This window comes from Muntiacus reevesi, chromosome 9 (assembly GCF_963930625.1).
Source record: "Muntiacus reevesi chromosome 9, mMunRee1.1, whole genome shotgun sequence".
NCBI classification, from domain to species: Eukaryota; Metazoa; Chordata; class Mammalia; order Artiodactyla; family Cervidae; genus Muntiacus; species Muntiacus reevesi.
The window spans coordinates 25,191,112-25,214,706 of record NC_089257.1 but is presented as its reverse complement, the minus strand read 5'-3'; the positions used below and the strand labels follow the sequence as shown (position 1 = coordinate 25,214,706).

General features: G+C 46.8%; 1 protein-coding gene and 1 long non-coding RNA gene across 4 annotated transcripts in view; one reads left to right on the top strand and one right to left on the bottom strand.

The window, feature by feature from the left end:
* Positions 1-23,595, bottom strand: part of LOC136174394 (uncharacterized) — a 1,095,937-nt gene that overhangs the window by 592,645 nt on the left and 479,697 nt on the right. The window lies entirely within an intron of this gene.
* Positions 1-23,595, top strand: part of LDLRAD3 (low density lipoprotein receptor class A domain containing 3) — a 259,271-nt gene that overhangs the window by 130,519 nt on the left and 105,157 nt on the right. For all 3 annotated transcript variants that reach the window (XM_065944578.1, XM_065944577.1, XM_065944579.1), the window contains one exon: positions 10,239-10,373. In XM_065944578.1, coding sequence (XP_065800650.1) covers positions 10,239-10,373 — 135 coding nt within the window. The remainder of the gene's footprint in view (positions 1-10,238; positions 10,374-23,595) is intronic.

Below are 23,595 nucleotides of genomic sequence, written 5' to 3'. Positions count from 1 at the left end.
ACGTTTCATTTATTTTCTGCCATCGCTGCTACACCGTATGGCCATTGGGTGGTATTGTTGGTGGTTCACAGCTGTCCTCCCAGGGCCAACTGTATGGTCTGGTTCAGTCTCCACGCGTGGTAAATGCATGTGGAATAAATTACACTTCTCATGCCTTCTCTTCAGTACCCACTGACCTGCCTGTCTCACCACTAGAGTGTAAGCTCTTTAAGAACAGACTGGGTTTTCTTTCATCCCCTGTGCCTACTAGAGTGCTTAATTTACAGGAAATAGTGAGTAAATGTCTGTGGAATGAATGGATCAGGCAACTAATCAAATGCGGGGTTAAAGAAAAAGACAGGCAGTCAGGATGTATTCTGAACATGGGCATGTCTTGGTCCTCGTCTACCATTGCAGATATACACCCAGAGGGCACATTTAGGTTGCACATTGTGGATTCACCCCAGTTGCTACCTTCTTTCAGACTCATTCTCTTTCCGAGATTTCTGTGCCAGACACCATGCACGATGCTGCAAGGGATGTAAAAATGGCTTTGTTGAGACGATGCTCAAGCCAGGGAGACCAAAATCATCTTACCCAAGTAATTACAATATGGGTGGACAGCTGGGAGTGCTGTGAGAATCACCGATTAGAGGAGAGGTTATTTCCCTCTAGGCTTACAGAGCGGGTTATTGAAAGAGGTGGATCCAGGAGGATGCGTACCATTTAAAAGCTGGCAGTATAGCTCCATGAAGTCTTTTAGGCTGAAGGCCCAGGCTGAGGCAGGGAGGTATGCAGCCCGTGCAGGGCATAAGATGCCACTTGGCTGACAATGACTGAGCCCCTTTGTATATGGCACATTTTTATATGCTTTACGTGTTTGATCTCATTTTAGGTTGGTAATACTATGACTCTCTTTTGGTAGAGAAGGAAATGAGACCCAGAAAAGTTAAATAACTTGTCTATAATCCCACAGTAAGTGGCAGAATTGTGACATCAACCCAGGTGGTTATAAATCCAGGGTCTGAACACTTAAGCACTATACTAATGTGTATCCCCAATAATAATTACCATTATAAGCATTTATTGAGCATCTGCTATGGGCAGATGGGTGTATATCTCACTTGCTTTTCACAAAATCTTAAGACACAGGCACTATTCATGTTTCAACTGTGCGTTCATGCTAAATTGCTTCAGTCGTGTCTGACCCTTTGCAACCCCATGGACTGTAGCCCACCCGGCTCCTCTGTCCATGGAGATTCTTCAGGCAAGAATACTGGAGTGGGTTGTCATTCCCTTCTCCAGGGCATCTTCCAGACTCAGGGATCGAACCCACATCTCTTACATCTCCTGCACTGGCAGCCAGGTTTTTTACCCACTGAGCCACTTGGGAGGTCCACATGATGAAATTGAGGCTGAAAGAAGTTAAAGAATTTTCCTAATGTCGTGTAGCTCGTGAGTGGTAGAGCTGAAATTTCAACCCAGGTGGATTTCATTCCCTCACTATTAATCATTACAGAAAAATGTATGCTTGGAAGGGTAGGCTGCGGCAGGTCATGAAAAGTTAACAGTCTGGTTAATAAGTTCTAGGGATGTGATGTACAACATGATAAGTATAATAACACTGCGGTATGTTATTATATATGAAAGTTGTTAAGGGAGTAAATCCTGAACGTTCTCATCACAAGAAAAAAAAAATTTTTATTTCTTTAATTTTGCATTTACTTAAGATGATAGATGTTCACTAACCTTAGCATGATCATCATCATTTCATGATGTATGTAAATCAAGTCTTTATGCTGTATGATTAAACTTATACAGTGCTGTACATCAGTTATATCTCGATAAAACCAGAAGGAAAAAAAGTTAACCACCTAAGATTGTCTCTTATTCCCGGTGAGGAGCAGTTGATTCTGAGCTGAGTGCAGAGTGAGGAGAGGGAGAAGGTCAAGCGTGGCTGGAGCCTGGGGAGCTGGGGCTTGGTGGTCCCTTTTTAAAAATTTTATTTTTAATTGGAGGATAATGGCTTTACAATGTTGTGTTGATTTCTGCCATACATCAACGTGACTCAGCCACGGGTATACACGTGTCCCCTCCTTCTTGAACCTCCCTGCCACCTCCCACCCCATCCCAGCCCTCTCGGTTGTCACAGAGCCCTGGGCTGAGCTCCCTGCATCACACAGCGTATTCCCGCTGGCTCTCTGTTTTGCATATGGTAATGTATATGTTTCAGTGCTGTCCTCTCACTCCGTTCCACCCTTGCTGGTCCCTTTAAGACAAGTGGACCCAAGGAGCAAGGGAGCGGTTGGGGAGAGCGGTAAGGATGTCAGTGTCAGCCATGCAGAGTTTGAGGTTAAGGGGACAGTCAGGCAGAAGTGTCTACAAAGTGTCGGGAGAAAGAGGATTGTCCCTGGAGGGAAGACCTGGGGAGCCATCCACAGAAGGGTGGTGACCCCGAAGCGGTGAAATTAAAATTGGAGGGAGGCAGGCTGGGGGTGGGACAGGAGATAGCAGGCTCGGGCAGCCTCTGCAAGGAGGAAGAGGCTAACAGCCATGAGCAATGACAGGCTCTGCCACCGCCACCGTGCTGCCTCTGGAGGGGTTCTGAGAATTCACATCCTCCAGGTCCTCGTGTGCTCAGTCGCTCGAGTTGCGTCCAGCTCTTTGCAACCCTATGGACTATAGTTCACCAGGCTCCTCTGACCATGGGATTCTCCAGGCAAGACTACTGGAGGGGGTTGCCATTTCTTCCAGCAGGGATCGAACCCCTGCCTCCTGCATCTCCTTTATTGCGGGTTGATTCCAGGTCCTTAGAGGCTGGGGAAAAGGCAGATGGGATTGAGGAACCTTTGCCTCCTCCTCCTTGACCAGAGGGGCAGGCAGTCTTTCCCTTCCTGCAGACTCGAAAGAGGGCTCCCTCGGAATGCCGCTGCACGTGGCCCTGCTGTGTCTCAGGGGGCCGAGGGGCGGCTCTGAAAGGCAGCACGAACTTGCCTCTGGCTGCAGACAAGCCGCCTCTTCTTTGAAGGTCAGGCCTGCCAGCATCTTGCAGGCCACAAAGGAAGCAGTGCTTGTTAGTGGGTCGGATTATTGGCAGAGAGGCTTAGGGCCGGACATCCTCTGTCCTGGAACAGAGGAAGTCTCAGGGCAGCTCCATTTCCCCCAGTCGCCTGGTTCCCAGGGAAACGGGGGCTGGGAATACAAGATCCCCACGGAGACGGTGAGGTTGGGATGCTTGGCGAGGAAGTGAATGATCACCACCACCTCCCTGGTCTGCGGAGCAGATGGGGGGTGTGGGGGCTGGGGGCGAGGAGGTTCTCATTGATGTGTTTTGTCAAGAACCCTTTGAGGTGGGAGAGGAGCCGACTTCACAGACTTTAAATGGATTAAAGGCGATATTTCCTACATCCTGCTGGAGATAGATGGCTTCATTTCCTGTCTTGAAGCCACTCAGTTGCTTTTGGATGACTTATAGTGAGCCCTGGGTCTTTTCCTTCAGATGTGGTTGAAGTAATCGCCGCCAGTTTAATTAACCACTGAGTTTAACCTTAACTCACCCCTCCCTCCCTCTGGCGGGGAGAGACAACTTCTCTTTACTGAGTCTTGTGGGCTGGGAAACAGATTCTTAGATCCCTGTGTTTGTTGTGGTAAGAAGAGCCTGGGGACCTTTGGAGTCACCGTTGAGTTTTTGAAGTTAACTCTGTAGACAGTTTTCTCCATCCCCATTGAAATAAATGCTATAAAGAGCAGTGTTCCTCTTGCTAGTTAAGCGAGTAGAATAGTACATTTTTTCAGTGACTGGGAAACCTTAACAAGGACAAACGAAACATACACGTGGAGCCCATTAAATATTGCTGGAAGACACAGACATAACATCCCAAAGTAGGAAGCGTTTCCTGGTTAGTTTATGGGCTGTCGAGCAGTTATGTTTTAGAGTTCTGGGTGAGTGGCCCATGGCATCGCAGGAACCCCTGAGACTTGACCCCTTCCCCCCTGCCCAGAGCCTAAACAGTTGGTCCACCGAATGCACACCCTGAAATTTACCTTAAGCCTGGTGAATGCTGCAGAGGCCCTGGGAGAAAGAGAGTGAAACCTGAGTTGTCTGGGGTCTTTGCAGAGATTTTACTCTGGGTAAGTGAGTCTTTGACGGGGTTCTGTCTCAGATGTGTGTATCTTGGCTTCATCAGTGTCTCTGGTGACCGCACAGGAAGGACCGTTCTCGGGAGCTCTGTTGTTTAGACTGGGCTTCCCAGGTGGCGCGAGTGGTAAAGAACGTGCTTGCCAGTGCAGGAGACATAGAGACACGGGTTCAATCCCTGAGTGGGAAGATCCCCTAGAGGAGGGCACAGCAACCCACTCCAGTATTCTTGTCTGGAGAACCCCATGGACAGAGGAGCCCGGCAGGCTACAGTCCAGAGGGTTGCAAAGAGTCAGACACGACTGAAGCGACTTAGCACACACATTGTTTAGACTGGGCTATAATACAGGGTTGCCTTTGGCTCCATTTAGAACTTTTTGGTCTCTTTTGAAACAATATCAGGCTCTTCTGCTTTTGGAATTACTGGCGTGGTTTTTTATAGCTTTGGGGGCCCCTCCCCTGGTTGTCAGCTTTTACTTCTCGCTGGCGGTTTGCTGCAGGTTGGCAGCAGCATCCTGTCTCCCTTCTGGTTTGCTGTGTCCTTGGGAACCGAAACACACACCTCGTTGGCATTTACATAAACAGAATCAATAGACCTGGGGGAGGGGAGGGCTTGAGGGTCCTTCCTGAGGATGCTGCCAGCACTTGAAGGCCACCGACATGCTGAAGTGTGTTTTGATGGTTCGGAGGCCTTTTTCAGGCTTGCTGCTGGGTTTAGGGAGTGTTTTTCTAGCATTCTTTGCCTCTCTTTCTCTGCCCTGCCTTGGAGGTGGGGACATAGTGTTTTATAAGGAGCCATTGATATGGAGGGGTCCCAGGTGTGGCTGTTGACCTGTATCTACCTGTGTCCTCTGAGCAAATGGGCTACAAGATTCTGAAGACAGGGATCTGTAGGCCAGAGATAACTGTGGGGAAAGAGTAAAGGAAAGTGAGTGATCACTGAAACATTTCTGCCAAATTTGACTCTTTAAAACTTTTAGTAGACTCTTTCATACATACTGAAAGGATAAAGAAAAGTTAAATGAACACCTGTGTTCCCAACACCCTATTTTAAAAATCATATTAACTATGTGTGTGTGTTAGTCATTCAGTCATGTCTGACTCTTTGTGACCCCGTGGACTGTAGCCCACCAGGCTCCTCTGTCCATGGCATTCTCCAGGCAAGAATACTGGAGTGGGTAGCCTTTCCCTTCTCCAGGGGATCTTCCCAACCCAGGGATCGAACCCAGATCTTCTGCATTACAGGCAGACTTTTAACCATCTGAGCCACCGGGGAAGTCCCATGTATTACCTATAGTTATGGCTATATTTGGAGAAGGACATGGCAACCCACTCCAGTATACTTTCTTCAAGAATTCCATGGACAGAGGAGTCTGGTGGGCTGCAGTCCATGGGGTCGCAAAGAGTCAGACATGACTGAGCAACTAACACACACGGCTATATTATTATAATTAATAGTACTATATTATAATACATTCTAGTGTTGTAACTATATTAACTATAGTTAACAGTACCACGTTATATATTTGAAAATTACTAAGAGAGTAGATCCTTAAAGTTCTCATCACAAAAAGGATTTTGTAACTATGTGTGGTGACGGGTGTTAACTAGACTTACTGCAATATATACAAATATCAAATCACTGCATTGTACACCCAAAACTAATACAATGTTTTATGTCAGTTATTTCTCAATTAAAAAAAAAACATATTGCTATATTCCTTATTTGCTTCAGGTTTTTAAAATAATAAAATCTTACCAAATATCATTACCAGTCTTCAGTACTCCCCTTCTCTCCAGAGGTGTCCACTGACCTTACAATGCAAGTATGTATTTTCGTACCTTGAATAATAGATAGCATTCTTTTGCATAGGTAATTTCATCTGAGTGGTACAAGCCTACGCATATTTTTATATAACTTGCCAGTATCTTTTGTAACTTCTTTCCCATGATTGTGAGATTGATCCGTCTTGATTCTGGTCCTTTCTCATTTTGTACTTTTTTTAATTGAAGTATAGTTGATTTACAGTGTTGTGTTAATTTCTGCTATACAGCAAAGTGACTGTTATACATATATATCCTTTTTATCTTTCCTGTTATAGTTTATCCCAGGATATCGAATATAGTTCCCAGTGCTCTACAATAGGACCTTGTTTATTGGTTCATTCATTTTTCCCTGCTGTTTGGCAGGTGTTGGCCCGAAATTGTCCTATGCCCTGTTCTGAAAGTTACTTAACTTTAAATGTATTTATTACCCATAAATCAAGTTTTATTGGAACACAGCCCTGATCTTCATTTATGAATTTTCTATGGCCACTTTGTACCGCCATGGCAAAGTTGAGTAGTTAAGAAAGAGGCCAAGACCCAAAGGTTACTAAAGGCTAGAATATTTACTATCTGGTCCTGTACAGAAAAAGCTAGCCATCCCCTGCTATAAAATTCTGTTATAAAGTAGTGCATGGTGTTAATTCTCCTGTGGGTGAATATTTGGGTCATTGCTAATATTTTTATTTTACAAACAGTGTTTCAACGAACATTTGTGTAGCTGAAAGTGAAATGACTGGGCCATGGGGCATATGCCCCTTAAGCATCACCTGGTATCACTAAATTGGTCTCCGAGGTGGATCTACAAATTTACACTCCCACGAGCAGTCTCTAAGACTTCCTCTCCCTCCCCAGCCTGACCAACAGCCTGGAATTTTAAGACCTGAAGTTTGGCAAGTCTGCTGCGGTTCAAGTGGTGCGTTCGTTTCTGGCTCCTGTCAACATTTTTTCAAGCTGTTATTGAGCGTTTGTCATTGCTCCGATGGGAATTGCCCGGTCATGTCCTTTGCCCGTTTTCCTATTAAATTGTTTGTCTTTTTTCTTTTGAGCTATGAGAGTTCTTTCTATATTCTGATCCTGGTTCTTTTGGTTATATGCATTGAAAACAAATACATGCATTCATTCTATGCACTGAGACCGGTTTTTGGTCCCAGTGGATTCTTTACCCGTAGAGCTGTGTGTTAAGGTATAGACAGTCTTCATTCATTTGGAGATATGTGTGCTCTGAACAGGGCTTCCCAGGTGGCACTAGTGTGAAAGAACCTGCCTGCCAGTGCAGGAGACATAAGAGATATGGGTTCAGTCCCTGGGTTGGGAAGATCCCCTCGAGGAGGACATGGCAACCCACTCCAGTATCCTTGTCTGGAGAGTTCCATGGACAGAGGAGCCTGGCAGGCTACAGTCCATAGGGTCACACAGAGTCAGACGTGACTGAAGCAACTTAGCACGCATGCACGTGATCTGGATATACTCATACTTATACATATGCATGCATGTATGTGGTACATGTGTATGCACATGCTCACATATGACTTCTTTTCCTTGGAAAAGTTCGTGAGGTTGAAAGGGTCTAAGGCTGAAGAAAAGTCAATAGATGCCAGGAATGTCTTCAAGATTGGTTCAGCATAGCCTTCCTACTGGGAGTAGGGGGACTCAGGTAAGTTTGCAGCAGCCCCTTCTTGGAAGTCTTTCTATTTGAGGTGGGATTTTCCACTTTTCCGAGGCTGTCCATTAGAGTGAGCTGATTGTTGTCGATGCTTTGGCTGCATAGACGTGACCCACAGGGTCCCAGGGAAGCCAGAGGCCACCATGGTGGGATGCAGAAGGGTTTGGAGGGCTGCCTTGGACAGAAACCAAATGTGACTTGTGGTTTTGGGTTTCCCCTTTCTGGTTTTGGCTGAAGTCAGACTTTGGTTTCAGCATGATCAAGTGGAGCCATTCTCTGGCCCACAGCGATTTAAATAATTAAAACTTCCATTTCCAGGCCAGACTCCTTTTGCTTGCCTTCACACTGGTCCCTCATCTTTAAAACTAAGAGCGCTGGCTTCCCCATCCCTCTGCTTCCTCTGACCTTTCAGATTAAACTTTCGGAGTTGACAAGGTAAAAAATAAAAAACTCCACAGTCCTTCGGGTTTGCAGGGCCCTGTGAAGTTTGCAGTCTGCAGCTGTGATTGCAGTGCATCTTGACAATCGCTCTGTGAAGCATATGGGAAAGATAAATGCCAGCTGCCATCTTGCAGGTGAGGACCACACAGAGATGCTGGCGCTGACTTGTTTCTAAGCCCATAACTGTCTTCAGTGCTGGGTCTGTCATCCTGCTCTGGTACAATGTATAATGCAGGTGCTGGCTCTATTCATAATCCAAGATCCCAGGAAGACCCCTCTTCATCATCACCAATTTCACTCCTTCAGGGAGGACCACCTCTGGAGGACCAAGGCAGACATAACTTGAGGAGCACGTCCAACATTTCCTGAGCCCCTATGTATCAGACTCTGCACTGCACATTTTCTCACATGTCATCTCATTTGAGCATTCACTGATGCTCAAATGAAGGCTGTAAGTAGCCGGGCCAGCTTCATGGACCTGTGACCAGCACAGGATTCGTGTTTAGCTCCGAAGTGTGCCAAACTTGGTTTTATGCCCAGCACGTTATCTTTTTGAATTTTTAAATAATTTTTGAACAGATGAGCTCACTTTGTCAGTTCACAGTGGGCCCTCAAATTATGGAGCCTGTACTGTACATGGAAAAAAGAATCGAGGCTCAGAGAGGTGAAATAAGTTGCCTTAGATCACACAGCTAATAAATGGCAGAGTTGGGTTTGGAGTAATTTCTCCTTTGGCTGCTTCCTTTATTGAAAATAGAGCCCTGGAAAGAGCCTTGCTTGAATTGTGCTGCAGGGAGTGGTGAAGCAAGATAAATTGTGCAGTAGAAACAGTGATTTTCCATGGAGATTTGCTTCGTTAAGGGGTTTTGTGTTGACTTCACGCTGGCTGGTTGCCACCTTCTTCCTTGAAGGAAGAGGCCATTTCTGTCATTTTTCTTTTTGAGGTTTCTGAAAGTGCCTGTAGCTGGGGGCCACTCAGGCTGACCGAGTGGGTTAATGGGGTTTTTTTATTGCAACGTGGACCAGTGCGCTCAACTTGGTGAGCTGTAGAAACACAAGGACTTACCAGGAAGGTCCATAATTAGGGAACCAGTAGGATCTGACACAGCCCTTGGATTACATGTACCATGGCTCCGTCCGTGGCACAGGTTCATGGATCCCCAACCCAGCTTCTCCTTCCATCTTTGCTCTTCTCTTTGTTACCGACCGTTCCATTCTTAACTTTCCTGGGAGATTCCGGTTTTGCTTTAGACCCCTCAGAGGCTGCTGGCCCACCTCGAGGTTGACCAGTTGGGGCTGGGCATTGCCCTCTGGCCATGTTGGTATGGTTATAGGGCACCAGCATGATGCCTTGGAAGAAGCTTCTGGTTTTTTTTTCAACTAATTTATTTTTTAATTTGTTTTATTATTTTTTAAACATTTTTGTTTTTTTTTTTCATTTATTTTTATTAGTTGGAGGCTAATTACTTCACAACATTGCAGTGGGTTTTGTCATACATTGACATGAATCAGCCATGGAGTTACATGTATTCCCCATCCCGATCCCCCCTCCCACCTCCCTCTCCACCCGACTCCTCTGGGTCCTCCCAGTGCACCAGCCCCGAGCACTTGTCTCATGCATCCAACCTGGGCTGGTGATCTGTTTCACTTTAGATAATATACATGCTGTTCTCTCGAAACATCCCACCCTCGCCTTCTCCCACAGAGTCCAGAAGTCTGTTCTGTACTTCTGTGTCTCTTTTTCTGTTTTGCATATAGGGTTATCATTACCATCTTTCAACACCAAAAACATTTTGTATTGGGGTATAGCTGAGTAACAGTGATGTGATAGTTTCAGATGAACAGTGAAGGGGTTCAGCCATATATGTGCATGTATCCATTCTCCCCCAAATCCCCCTCCCATCCAGGCTGGCACATAACATCGGTCATATACACACTGCTGTATTTAAAATGGATAGCCAACAAAAACCTGCGGCATAGCAGAAGGAGGGGCTTTTGGAATGGGGCAGAGGAAGCCTTGCCCTATCCAAGTCACTGCTTGACCAGTCCCCCAGGACAGGCTTTGAGTCAGCCATCCGAGATGAGTTCACTGCTTCCCGAGCAGGACACACCCCTAGGTGGAGAAGGCTCTGGGCGTCCCAAGGGGACTGGCTAACCTGCCTGATGATCTGCTCTGTTCTCCCTTCACAGCAGCAAACCCTCTGCTGTGTTCCACTGCCCGCTACCACTGCAAGAACGGCCTCTGCATTGACAAGAGCTTCATCTGCGACGGGCAGAATAACTGTCAAGACAACAGTGACGAGGAAAACTGTGAGAGTTCTCAAGGTAGGAGCCGCGTCGGTTCTTAAAAAAAAATAATTACGACACCGCGCCACGGTAACACTGAAAACAACTCCCATCCCACCTCCAGATGCAACAGCCGTGTTTGTTTCTGCTCTTACCACGCAGCTCTCCTCCACATGGTTTTAACCATAGCCCACCTACCATTTTGTACTTCGTATTTCTCATGCATTAAATAGCAAATACACGTTTTTCTCTCCAATATTGTAGTTTGCCCAGCTGCACTGCATACTGTGACAGTGCTCACTACTATGGTTTTCTAAGTAGTTGCTTTGTTGGGGGCCACCGAGATATTTCCATTGAGTTACTTCTGCAGGATAGATTCAGCGGAGTAAGACGTCTGCACAGTTCATGACTACATCTCATCATATACCTGTTGGGAAATTTTTAAAATTTTTCTACTGCTGCTAGTATTGGCTGTGTGTATCAGGTTTATAGTAATATCTCAAGAGTTCACTCTTGTCCTCTTTTCCCTATTTTGACTGATTTAGTAGTCATAGAATGATAGTTCCCCAAATGCTTTAGTTTGCATTTCTCTGATGATGAGCTAAGCTAACATTTCCCCCTGGGTGTTTGTTTACTACTTTGCTTCCTCTTGTGTGAATTGCCTATTCCTGTCAGAGCTGTTGAGTGGAAACCAAAGGATGCATTTGGGGATGGAAAGATGAGGGAACCAGAAGGACACAGAGGGGTCATATCCTCCCCTGTTAAAACTGATTGGGTTCCTTTTCTTATTCATTGACTGTTTTCCAGTTAACACATATTTATTTCTTCAGTGATTAGAAAAAAATACAAGATTTTTTAAATGCATGTCAATTTTAAGGCATCCTAAAAAAATATATGTTTCTAATGTTATAAACTGGTATCATCCATATGCAATCATTACTTTTCTCACTTAGTATTAAGTTGTAGTGATCCACCCATATTATTTTGTTGGTAAAGATTATTTGTTTTGACCTTTAGTCAGTACTCCACTCTATGATGGTATCACTGATTACAGATTTAATACTGCAAAAAAGAAAAACAAGATAACGATGGATAACTGGTTAACTCATATGTTTGGAGGTAGGATGGTTGGGAGGTAGGATGAAGTTAAATGGAAGTTCCTTTCAAGGTCCTAGCTTTAATTTTGGTAGGTGTTTATTACATTGTTGAATGAATGAACAAATGGGCCATGCATAGACCACTGGTGAGAGTCGGCCACACATTAAGGCTTAAGATCAATCTATCCCATATGCCTGAGGTCCATAGATGAGAAAAGACAAAATCTGTATCTACTTGGACTTTGCCAAAATTTATACAGAGAGCAGCTCCGGGAGGTGGGTCTTGGGCAAAGTTAGCCCCTGATTTTCCTGGCCTGGAAAAATCCCCTGCTTGTGTCTTCTTCTCACTAGTGACTCTCAAAGTTTAGTTCTCAGATCAGCAGGATCAGCATCACTTGGGAATTCTTTATGAATGCAAAGTTCAGGCTGCACCCAGACCATCAAACGGACCCTCAGGGTGAGTCCAGCAACAATCTGTGTTTTAATAGGCCTTCCAGGTAAATTCAGTTCATGTGAAAATCTGTGAACTACTATAATCCATTAGCGATATGAATGTCCCTGTGCTCTGGGTATAATTCTAGTATTGAAGAGTATGTTTTTCTCTGTCAGGCAGCTTCTAAATGCAAACTGACTGCTAATTTTGCTGCTGATAGGAACACCAGTGTGCCCATGCTAGGGGAATACCTGACCCATCCTGGGCTTTTAAATGTCTTCCTGAAGAATTTCAGAGGCATCTTGCGTAGACACTACATTGTGTAGGATTTGACCTGTTGTCATCTTAATAATGTTTATCGATCCCTGCCCTGTACCAGCTATTGTGCTGGGTACCTTCTGTACATGAACTCCTTTAGTCAAGATATTAATATGTCCTAGCTGCTTCTGCTGGGCTTCCAGCCCTCAAAAATTGCATCATCGCTTTCAGTTGATGTGGGAAAATAAAATGATATTTTATGATACTTACTTTGATGGAATGGAGAAAACGGACCCCAAGACAGGAAATAGGGTGCTTGAAATACTTTTCCTCTAATTTGATGAGGGTCTGAAAAGGTCGTGTCTCCACTGAGAGGCTCCAACTTTGTGTGCGGCTCTCCTCTCTTCCTCCTCTCGTCCCCGTGTACTTCCTTTCCTTACATGTGGTCTTGCAAAGCAACAACAAACCCTGCCAAGACGTGGAGGTGGGAATGGGACCGTGAAAGTGCAGTCATTACTGTACCTTTCAGTTCCAGATGGGATGTATTGGAGACCAAAGAACACTATGGTGGAATCGAATTTTAAGTGGGGCTTCACCGATTGGAAGTATAAACCATTACGAGGTAATTCCACCAGCAGTGGCTTTGGAGCAGTCTTTGCATATGACGTTCTGTTGCTTAGGAACCTTCCCTGAGAGGGTGCATCTGAGGGTCAGCAGGTGCCGCTCTGCACATATTGGCTGTGGTCAGCAGCTAGGTGGCCTTAAACATGCTGGATTCAGTCCTAATTGAATCAGATTCTTTCCAACTTTGGATGCATGACTGACGATGGCAGGCCACCTTCAGTGGTCCCCAGCCTCTAGGGTTGATGCCTTGGTATAATCCCATCCCTTTGCATGTGATCTGGACCTCGTGACTTGCTTTTTTTTTTTTTTTTTCTAATTGTGGCAAACTAGACACAATAGGGTCTTTCCAGGTGGCCCGTTGGCCAAAGAATCTGCCTGCAATGCAGGAGTTGAAAGTTCGATCCCTGGGTCAGGAAGATCCCCTAGAGGAAAGCATGGCAACCCACTCCAGTATTCTTGCCTGGAGAATACTGTGGACAGAGGAGCCTGGCAGAGCTATGGTCCATGGGGTCACAAAGAGTGGGACATGACTGAAGTGACTTAGCATGCACACACCCACACATGACATAAAACTTACATATTAACCATTTTAAAAAAATGGTTTAACAGTTTACCTTATTGTGCAGCTAATCTCCAGAGCTTTTCCATCTTGCCAAACTAGAACTCTATACCCATCAAACAACAGCTCCGCATTCCTCCTCCTCCAGCCCCTGGCAACTGCCATTCTACTTTGTTTTTATGAAGTTTGACTATTCTCGATATCTCCTATAAGTGGAATCATACAGCATGTTTTGGTGACTGGTTTGGTTCACTTGCATAATGTCTTCAAGGTTCAGCCATGTTGTCGCATGTGTCAGAATTTTCTGCCTTTTTACTTAAGGCTGAATCATACTCCATTGTACGTCGGTACCACATTTTGTTTGTCCATTCATCTGTTGATGGACACGTGAGTCGCTTCCACCTTTAGGCTGTTTTGAGTCATGCTGCTGCGAACACAGGTGTATAAATCGTGATTCGCTTTTAACAAAGAGAAGAGCAGCAGAAGTGATGGGATGTCAGTTCCCTGTAAGATTACAAAAGACCCCGCGTCTGTTTCTCTTACCGTCTCACTCACTCTAATGCAAGGGCTGCCATGCTGTGAGCTGAGCCATGGATAGGCCTGTGTGAGAGGGAACTCCAACCAAATGCCCGTGAGGAACTGAGGCCTCCAGCAGCCATAAGGGTGAGCCCGGAATTGGCCTCTCCCTTGGTCCAACCTTGAGCTCTCTGCGGCCCAGGAGATACCGTGAACATAGCTTTGTTTAACTGTAGTATAAGCAGAGCTCAGCTACTCCTGGATTTCTGAGCTACAGAAACTGAGATAATGACCATTTTTTTTTAAGCCTGTAGGTTTCAGAGTAATTTGCTATGCCATAATAGAAAATGGATACCATGAATATCCCTTATGTGGGCCACACTTCTGATCATTCCAGTCACAGAGAGCTTGTGAAGACTCAGGTGATGGTGAGAGAGAGTCAGTCGTTTGGACAGAGGTCAAATAGGGTGTTTACAAGAATAGCTATCACATTAAGCGCTAAGTGGCAGGCCCTACTCAAGCATTTGACTTACATTTTCTTACTCAGTCCACCAAATCCCTGTGACAGGAGGATCCAGGAACAGAAAATGACCCCCATTTTTCTAGAGGAAGAACCCAAGGAACAGAGAGGTTCTATAATTGTGGCATGACACACAGCAAGTAAGCAATGAAGCTGGGAACTTAGGTCCTCCAAGATACGAGTTAACATTCTCCATCACCCTGTGCTATGGTTGTCTGGGTACCACTGTCCTGGGACCAGGAACAGCAGACCTTGTCCAGCCTTGATCCCTTGAGCTCAGGGGGGAGGTTGTGTATGAGGCTGGCATGCTTTCCTCTCTTTGTATTCAAGTTCTCCTCTCGGTCAGAAAGACTAATGAGGCCTGCCCACCTTCCCCCTGGTGAGGAATGCTGGGAAGTTAAGCTCTCCTGAAGGAGCCACCAGTGCCAGCGTAGTTAATTGAGTGTATTGGCACTTGGGTTGCAGTTTCTTTATCTCGCTTGCTGTATCCTGGTGATAATGCTTAGAGAAGAATTTGGAAAGCTGGCCGCGAGGTTGGGCACCTCACCAGAAGCTCACAGTGACAGCTTTGTCCTGTTTCTTCTGCAGGATTGGGCGTGTGCGTGTGTGCGTGTGCGTGTGAGAGAGAGAGAGAGCAAGCACATGAGCTGTTCTTTTTGGCACTTTGGTCAGGGGGCAGGTGATGGTGTGCCCCCACGTGTCAGGCCCTGAATTATGTGCAAGGGATACAGAAGTAGTCTTGGAGTCTCTTAAATTATGTTCTTCCCTATAGCTCATATGTTGAAGTCCTAAACCCCAGGATGTGACCTTACTTGGAAACTGAGTCCTTGCAGTGGAATTAGTTACAATGAGGTCGCACTGCATCGGGATGTGCCTCTAATCCCCTGTGACTGATGTCCTTATTGAAAGGGCATGTTGCAACACAGACACCCAGAGGGACATGAAGACGGAACTTGGGTGATACAGCTGCAAGCCAGGGGGGACACCAGAGGCTGCCAGCAAACCTCCAGAAGCCGACAGAGAGACACAGATTTTCCTTGACGGCCCCTAGCAGGAGCCAGCCTGCCAGAAACACGAGACCGAAAATGTCTTGTTGAAGCAGTCTAGCTGGTGGTGCTTGGTTACCGCAGGCCTAGCAAGGGCATACGGCTCTCAGGAAGTCACACTGAGGCCCAGCACAGCCCCGTGCCAAGTGCCACGGCAGAAAGACAAAGGGATGCGGAACTGCTCAGAAGTGAGCAGAGTGCGAAATCAAAGAGAGGTGAGGGTGTCAGGGAGTCGTGGAAGCGCTCGGGGCCTTCGTGGAATCAGGACAGCGAGCGGGCTTCCTCCTGGGGGGGAGAGCGCTGGCCCGAGCCGCGCGTGGTTAATGGGCCGTCTCCCAGCGTGCATTTTGAGATGTTCATTTTCTGTACGCGGTGTGCAGGCCTCATTAACTCTGTCTCCGCAGCAGCTCTGAGACTGAAATCAGGGTGCCAGAACGCCTCCAGCTTTCCAGCAAGTTCTGACCGAGACCGTCAACACTCCTGCTGTCCACAGTCAAAGCAAGCCTGGCATCCGCAGGGAGGGAACCTCCGCTGGCCACTGTGCCGGGCCACGGGGTAGAGGGAGGGACCGAAGACCTGCAGAGAAGAATCCACCCACCGTAGGCCCCGCTGTCCGGGCACCTTAGGACGGTGGCACTCGGGTCTTCTACTGGCTGGTCCATTTAGGTCAGCCCCAGCCGACCTAAATTAGCCAGTCACCCTGAGGATTGCCTAGGGCGAGGGGTTGAGGGAGGGATGGAGTTGGGGGCTGGGGATAGCAGATACAAGCTTTTATGTAGGGAATGAACAAACAATGGGGTCCTACTGTAGAGCACAGAACGGTATCCAGTATCCTATGATAAACCATAATGGAAAAGGATATTTTAAAAAAGAATATGTATGTGTAACTGAGTCACTTTGCTATATAGCAGTAATTAACACATTATTGTAAATCAACTATATTTCAATTAAAAAAATTTTAGTAAATAAATTAGCCAGTCACCCACTCAGATTGGGAGCTGGAGCCTAGCCTTACAATGGATAAATAATCAGCTGCAGAAAGAAAGGTTTAGGGGTAGTGATTGCTTCTTACTTACGCTCTCAAATAAATACTTCAGATAAAGCCCGAGAGCAAAGGGAATCTAGGAGGATTCCTGGTGGCCGCTGGGCGGAGGGATGCGCCATTCGGGCCACCACTGCTAGCGCAGGGGCCTTCACGCATGGCGAGCGGGGCCGTGTTCTGTCTGGTCCAGTGTGTGAGCTGGCCCTCGGTGCTGCGGAAATGCGAGGGGTGGTGTCCCTCCCCAGACCTCTCCTCCACGCGGGGCCTACGGTGGGTGGATTCTTCTCTGCAGGTCTTCGGGCCCTCCCTCTACCCCGTGGCCCGGCACAGTGGCCAGCGGAGGTTCCCTCCCTGCGGATGCCAGGCTTGCTCTGACTGTGGTATGTTGGCAGACAGACGATAAAGGGGCCTGGCGTGTGCTGTGCCCTTGTGCTTGGGCTCGTTCGTTCTCACATCTGCCATGAGACGACCAGACTGCTGGTCCAGGGAAAAGTGACACAGGGGTCAGACCTGCACCCAAGTCACAGCCTGGGGTCAGTCCCAGCTGAAGCCGCAAAGATGCAGCCCACCTGCAGACCCGTGCGTGAGATACTAAATCTCTGCTGTGGTCAGAGATTTTAAAGTGTGTTTCTTACATAGCAAAACCCGGCTAATATCAGGTCCTCAGGAAATGTGTGTGTGTCTGTGTGTATTTATCACGTAATATTTATTGACGGCTGCTATGTGCTGGCCTCTGGGCCCATTAGATACAGGGACATACCTTATTTTGACAAATAGCAAGATGCCATCAAGTGTAAGGCCCACTATTGTTTTATGTTTTGCTGAGAAGGAGGAAATGCTGACAATTCAGTTATGATGGACTATTGATTTTAAGCTGCATCCCAATTTCAGAATGTTAAAATGGGAGGGGGGAATGTGGATCTTAGGATGGAAGACGGCAATAGGAAACAAGACAAGTGTGGTCTCTGCTCTGCTGACACCTACATCCCAATGGGAAAAGGGGGCATTGAGTTGGTTACTGGTGTGAGGAGTGTGTGGGAAAGGCAGAGGCAGGATGCTGTGGAAGTGAATGACAGGAATTTGAGACCTTCTTGAGAAAGTGATGCTGAAGGTGAAACGGGGAAGATAAGGAGGAATTAACTGGACAGGAAGAGTTGGGGTGGGGGTAGAAGGAACCTTCTGGGCAGAAGGAACTATCGGCTGTAAGATCCAGGACTGAGCATGGTGAACAGCGTGGTGCATTTGAGGGCTTCCCAGATGGCTCAGATGGTAAAGAATCTGCGGTTTGGTGCAGTTGGAGGACTGGGGGTGGGGAAACAAAACAAAAACCACGTGGCGCCCTCTGGTGGACAGGAGAGGAATAACTCGGAAGTAAAATGGCGCCATCAGCAGCGGTCTGTGGTGTGGTGAATTGGAGCCACATTAAGAATCTTGGATTTGCTCCAAGGGCAGTCATGGCAGTCTTCTTGTCTGGAAGAGAATTCCAGAAAACCATCTACTTCTGCTTCATTGACTACACTAAAGCCTTTGACTGTGTGGATCACAGCAAACTGAGGAAAATTCTTAATGAATTCTTAAAGAATGCCAGACCACCTTACCTCCCTCCTGAGAAATCTGTATGCAGGTTAAGAAGCAACAGTTAGAACCCGACATGGAACAACAGACTGCTTCCAAATTGGGAAAGGAGTACGTCAAGGCTGCATATTGTCACCCTGCTTATTTAACTTATATGCAGAGTACATCATGTGAAATGCTGGGCTGGATGAATCACAAGCTGGAATCAAGATTGCTGGGAGAAATATCAGTGACCTCAGATACGCAGATGACACCACCCTTATGGCAGAGAGCGAAGAGAAACAAAAGAGTCTCTTCATGAAAATGAAAGAGAGTGAGAAAGCTGGCTTGAAACTCAACATTCAAAAGACAAAGATCATGGCATCCAGTGCTATCACTTCATGGCAAACAGATGGGGAAACAGCGGAAACAGTGAGAGACTTTATTTTCTTGGGCTCCAAAATCACTGCAGATGGTGACTGCAGCCATGGAATTAAAAGACACTTCCTCCTTGGAAGAAAAGCTGTGACCAAACTAGATAGCATATTAAAAAGCAGAGACATTATTTTACCAACAAAGGTCCATAAATTCAAAGCTATGGTTTTTCCAGTAGTCATGTATGGATATGAGAGTTGGACTATAGAGAATGCTGAGTGCTGAAGAATTGATGCTTTTGAACTGTGGTGTTGGAGAAGACTCTTGAGAGGCCCTTGGACAGCAAGGAGATCCAACCAGTCCATCCTAAAGGAGATCAGTCTTGGGTGTTCATTGAAAGGACTGATGCTGAAGCTGAAACTTCAGTACTTTGGCCACCTGATGCGAAGAGTTGACTCATTGGAAAAGACCCTGATACTGGGAGGGATTGGGGGCAGGAGGAGAAGAAGGCGGCAGAGGATGAGATGGTTGGATGGCATCACAGACTCAATAGACACGAGTTTGAGTAAACTCCAGGATTTGGTGATGGACAGGAAGGCCTGGCGTGCTGCAGTCCATGGGGTCACCAAGAGTCGGACATGACTGAGTGACTGAACTGAACTGAACTGAGTCATGGACCAGATGTGTGACAGTGATGATAGTGGGGTTAGTGATGACAGTGGGGATGGACAGGGTGATGGCTTCAGGATGTACTGGCAGCTAGCATTGCCAGTTTGGGGGCTTCCCTGGTAGATCAGCTGGTAAAGAATCTGCCTGAAATGCAGGAGACCGGGGCTCGATCCCTGCATTGGGAGGATCCTCTGGAGAAGGGAACGGCTACCCACTCCAATATTCTGGCCTGGAGAATTCCATGGGGTTGCAAAGAGTTGGACGTGGCTGAACAACTTTCACTTTCATTTTCACTTTTGCTGAGCTTTGATGATAAACTCCATGAAGTTGGCCAGGGGTAGAAAGGGCCCACAGGAGGTCTCCATGGGGATGCTATTTTTATGGGACCGGAGAACCTACTGTAGTATTTTCCAGTTAGGCCTGCTCTTTGCCCTTCCACTCCAGCTCTCTGACCCTGCAACTGGCCTGGGTAGTTGAGAGGAAAAGGAGCTTACAGTTTTGGAAGAGACCTTGGCTTTCTGTAACGAAATGAAACCAAGTGATATGCAGCCAAAGACGTGTAAAGAAATCATGGCGGGCATAAGATGGGAGAAGTGCTAATTTTTTGTTTTGTTTTTCAAGTATGAATGGAGAAGTGCTTTGTATAGTTAAAAAATAAAATAGTAGTCTGGGGTTAGGAGATCCAGCCCCAAAAGTCACATCCTAGAATTTGATGGGCGGTCACTATTCACTGCAAAACTTGTGTCACCAGATGATGTCAGGGGCCTCAGTAGAGAGTCGTCACCCTGTAAGAATTTATTTGGTCTCACTTAGAGTAAAACTGCTGGAGGTACGATTAACAGGAGGAATGTAGAAGCCTTTTTTCTACTTTTAATTTGAGACTTTGAAAGCCCAGCTGGACTAGGAGAGGCAGAAATGCTGACTTCAGTGGAAGAACCAGAAGGAGGTTGAGAGAGGTTGATTGTGCCTTTCTGTACCTGTGGGGTTCTCTTCTTAGTAATTGAGTGCTTGTCTCACCAAAGCCTCCTTCCTTTTACCCACTGCAGCAGGCACTTGAGATTTCTAATGTGTCCCTCATTTAGAAGCAAGTCAGAATGATTCTCTACTCATCAGAGTAATTGCTTCCTGATCTCGTAGCCAGCGTGCTCATCTTCCAAGCTGTTTTTCCAGTCTCCCCCTTTCCCCACACAGGTCCCCCTTCTCTTTCCATCTCCTGGCTTCTGTCCGCATCTGTCCCTCCCTCTGTCCTCCTGCCTAGACACCTGGCAGAGTGTGTCTCTTCCTGAGGCAGACGGACCAAGTTTCTGGGCGGGGGGACCCAGTGTGGGGCTTACTGTCTCTCAGCAAGTTTTTTGAGTCTTGGGACAAGCCATGTTGTGCTGTCTGAGTGTGGGGGGACATTTGTCTGTGGACAGCTTATGGCCCTCAGCTCCCCATCCAACACCCTTCTGCCGTCTTGACTCTTCCTTACCTTCATCAAACACCGATCATTTGCACCGTGCCTGTTATTGCCCAGTTCCCCCTGGGTTCTGGAAGAAACACAAAGCTCGATCAGATGGCAGTTGCTCATAGTCAGTAAGGGAGAAACAACGCCCTGTGGATAATCACCCTGAAGTGTATCCCTGGGTCAGGAAGATCCCCTGGAGGAGAACACGGCTACCCACTCCAGTATTCTTGCCTGGAGAATCCCATGGACAGAGGAGCCCGGTGGGCTACAGTCCATGGGGTTGCAAAGAGTCAGACATGACCGAATCAACTTGGCATGCACGGACACGTGATTAATGCTGTAATAGGGGAAGGAGGGGCATGCCTTGGGGGTACATGAGGACATGACTAGTCATTGAGGGGTGACTGTTTCTCCTATTGGAATATGGCAAGACTTCAGAGGATGCAATCTCTGCCCGGACATTAAGGATAAATAAAAATGGACCCAGAAGCAAGCACGAGGCTGGCATCTAGCCGGAGGGAACAGCATATTCAGAGGCAGAGATCCAAATGGCCAGAGCAGTGTGTACTTGTGTGTGGAGTGGGGTGGAGTTGTCTGGGTGGGGTGGGGGGTGAAGCTGTCAGGGGGGTTGAGGCTGGCTTGTGCAGGCCCCCTCCCTGCATGCTTCAATTGGAAGGAGGAGTTGGAGGAGGAAAATCAGGAGAAATGAGATGCTCTGCTCTTGTGACGGAATCCTCAGGAGGGGCTGGTTATCATTGCCTGCGATGAGGATTCTGATCCTCTGTGGATCTTATGGAGCTTTGCGGTCCCACTGGCAGAGGAAATCTAATTGAGACTTGCGGATATTGTAAATGAGACTGCGGAATGACAGATTCTGTGAATCCTCCCAGCATGAGAATAGCTTGGGAGGTTAGATGATGCCACACTCTGGCGATTCCCCAGTCCCCACCCTTGATTTGAAAATCTCCCTTGGGTTAGACAATTCAGTAGTTATCTTGAGGGTGGTGATGGTTGGAGGGGCTCTGGTTTGGCTACGTGAGAGCTCTGTGATCTGTGAAAAATAAAAATGTGTTCTGATGTTGCAAATATCTTGTCACAGCCCCAAATGCTTCCAGCACCCCTTTCTTGTGCTCTCTTTGTTTCTCTCTGGAAACTCAGCAGGTTATCAGTCTGGTTACTGTTTGGTCCTGGAATGCCGCAATATGATACTTACATATGTTCCCTTTCCCTGAGTTCCCTTCTTTGAGGTCTCGTGCCCTCTGTAATGTGTGTGCTGCTCAATTTACCATCACGGTCAGCTTTTACTGAAGGTCTTCTTCTGCTGGTGCACTGCCGGATGCCCTGAGAAATCATTTGAACTGACTTGAGTGGGTTACAAGGGATAATCTACCGAAAGAGTGGTCAGTGTCAATCATACATGGAATCAAGCAAGATTTTCATACTTTAGATGATTAGGAGGGTCTTGAAAGATGGGAAAGTAGAGAAAACAAAGATATGAGCAAATCTGAGGGCATCTTTAGTATCTGGTTGCTACTGTTTTTTCTCAGGTTCTTTCTAACAGGAGGTTCTTAGTTTAAAGGACTTGAGACAGTTCAGGAACTATGTATTAGTTTAGGAAATAGGCTAAGCCGCTGTAACAAGGAGACCCCATCATACAGTGTCTTAAAAGTGATGGAGGTTATAACTGAAATAAGTGCCTCAACTAAGATGAATTCTCTCACATATAACATCCCAGGGATGAGCAGTCTGGGCCAGTAGGGAGTTCTGCCCTCCCCTAAGGATGCTCCAGTGGTCACTATTTCCCAGACATCAGGAAGGAGCAAAGAGGGGAAGACCAGATGGACTGCTTCACTTTTAAGGCAACAAACTGAAAGTTGCACAATCACCTTTAATTCTAATCCGGAGACCTGAACATAGTCACATGACCTTAGCTAGCTGCAAGAGAGGCTGACAAAGGCATTCTTAATCATTGTCGGTATTTATATGCTAAACTAAAACCCAGGAGTCTATATCTCCAAAGACAAAAAGGGAGGACGGAGAGATACTGGGGAATAATTGGTCACAGTCTCGGTCACAGTCTCTTTTAAACTGAGCTGATAGTTCAGAGGTTTGTGCATGCCCACAGCATGTCCTGTGGGCTTTTTGTGTGGACCGCCACCAGACCACAGATTTTTATCTGAGTGGCACTGATTCCTGCAGCCTGAGAGAGAACAGTCTGGGTTTTCTTTGCCTCTTCATGCTCTCAAGCAAAACAGGCCTGAGCTGGAGTGCCCTGCAGTGCCAACCAGGGGAACCCAGTTACACGCCCAGTGGGGGTGGCACCTCTGCATTCCCAGATGTGCAGTTGAAAAGGCGCTTCATGTATTTCTTTGTTCCTTCATGGTCTCACTTATTGTAAGCCTGTTGTGACCCTGTGCAAGCTTTTATCTTGATTTTGGAGTGTGATCAAGGTGATAGCTATTCTTCAGATTGCAGAAACATGACTTTGATTCTGCTTTTATTTTCCCTGGAGTCAGTGGGCCTTAGATTTGGGTCAGTTTGCATCTGAAGGAAATCTCCGGGGACAGGTGCTTTGTCCTCATTAGCTGATTTGTTAGGCAGACTTTCTCACGTGGCTCAGAACCTCTTATAGATTTTTCCCTCAGACTCCTTTGGCCTCCCAGTGCCTGTCTGCTTCTCTTCTGGAAACGTGTATTTGGAGAATGTGTCTGTCTAGTGTGTCCCTCCTCCTGCCCCCAAGCCCACATCCCCATGCTGTCCACAGCTCAGTTACATCTCTTTTTCTCCCAGTCTGCGTGTGACAGTCTTAAAGCATGTCCACAGATCCTTTGTCATCCTTCCAACAAGAAGTGAAGCCTTCCCCTGGAAACTGGGCTGCCTTATTCTGATCAACAGAGAACGGTAGAAGTGATGCTGGGTGACTCCTGTGACTGAAAGGACACGCAGCTTCCTTCTTGCTCTTGGAACACTCCCCGTTGAAAGCTTCAGCGGCCATGTAAGCGTCCAGCCGCCCTGAGGCCTCCATGTTGTAAGGAAGCCCAAACTAGCCTCCAGGGCGAGGCCTTGGAGAAACCCGTGACAGCGAGATGCCTGTTCAGGCCCTGTCTGACCGCAGCCCTGT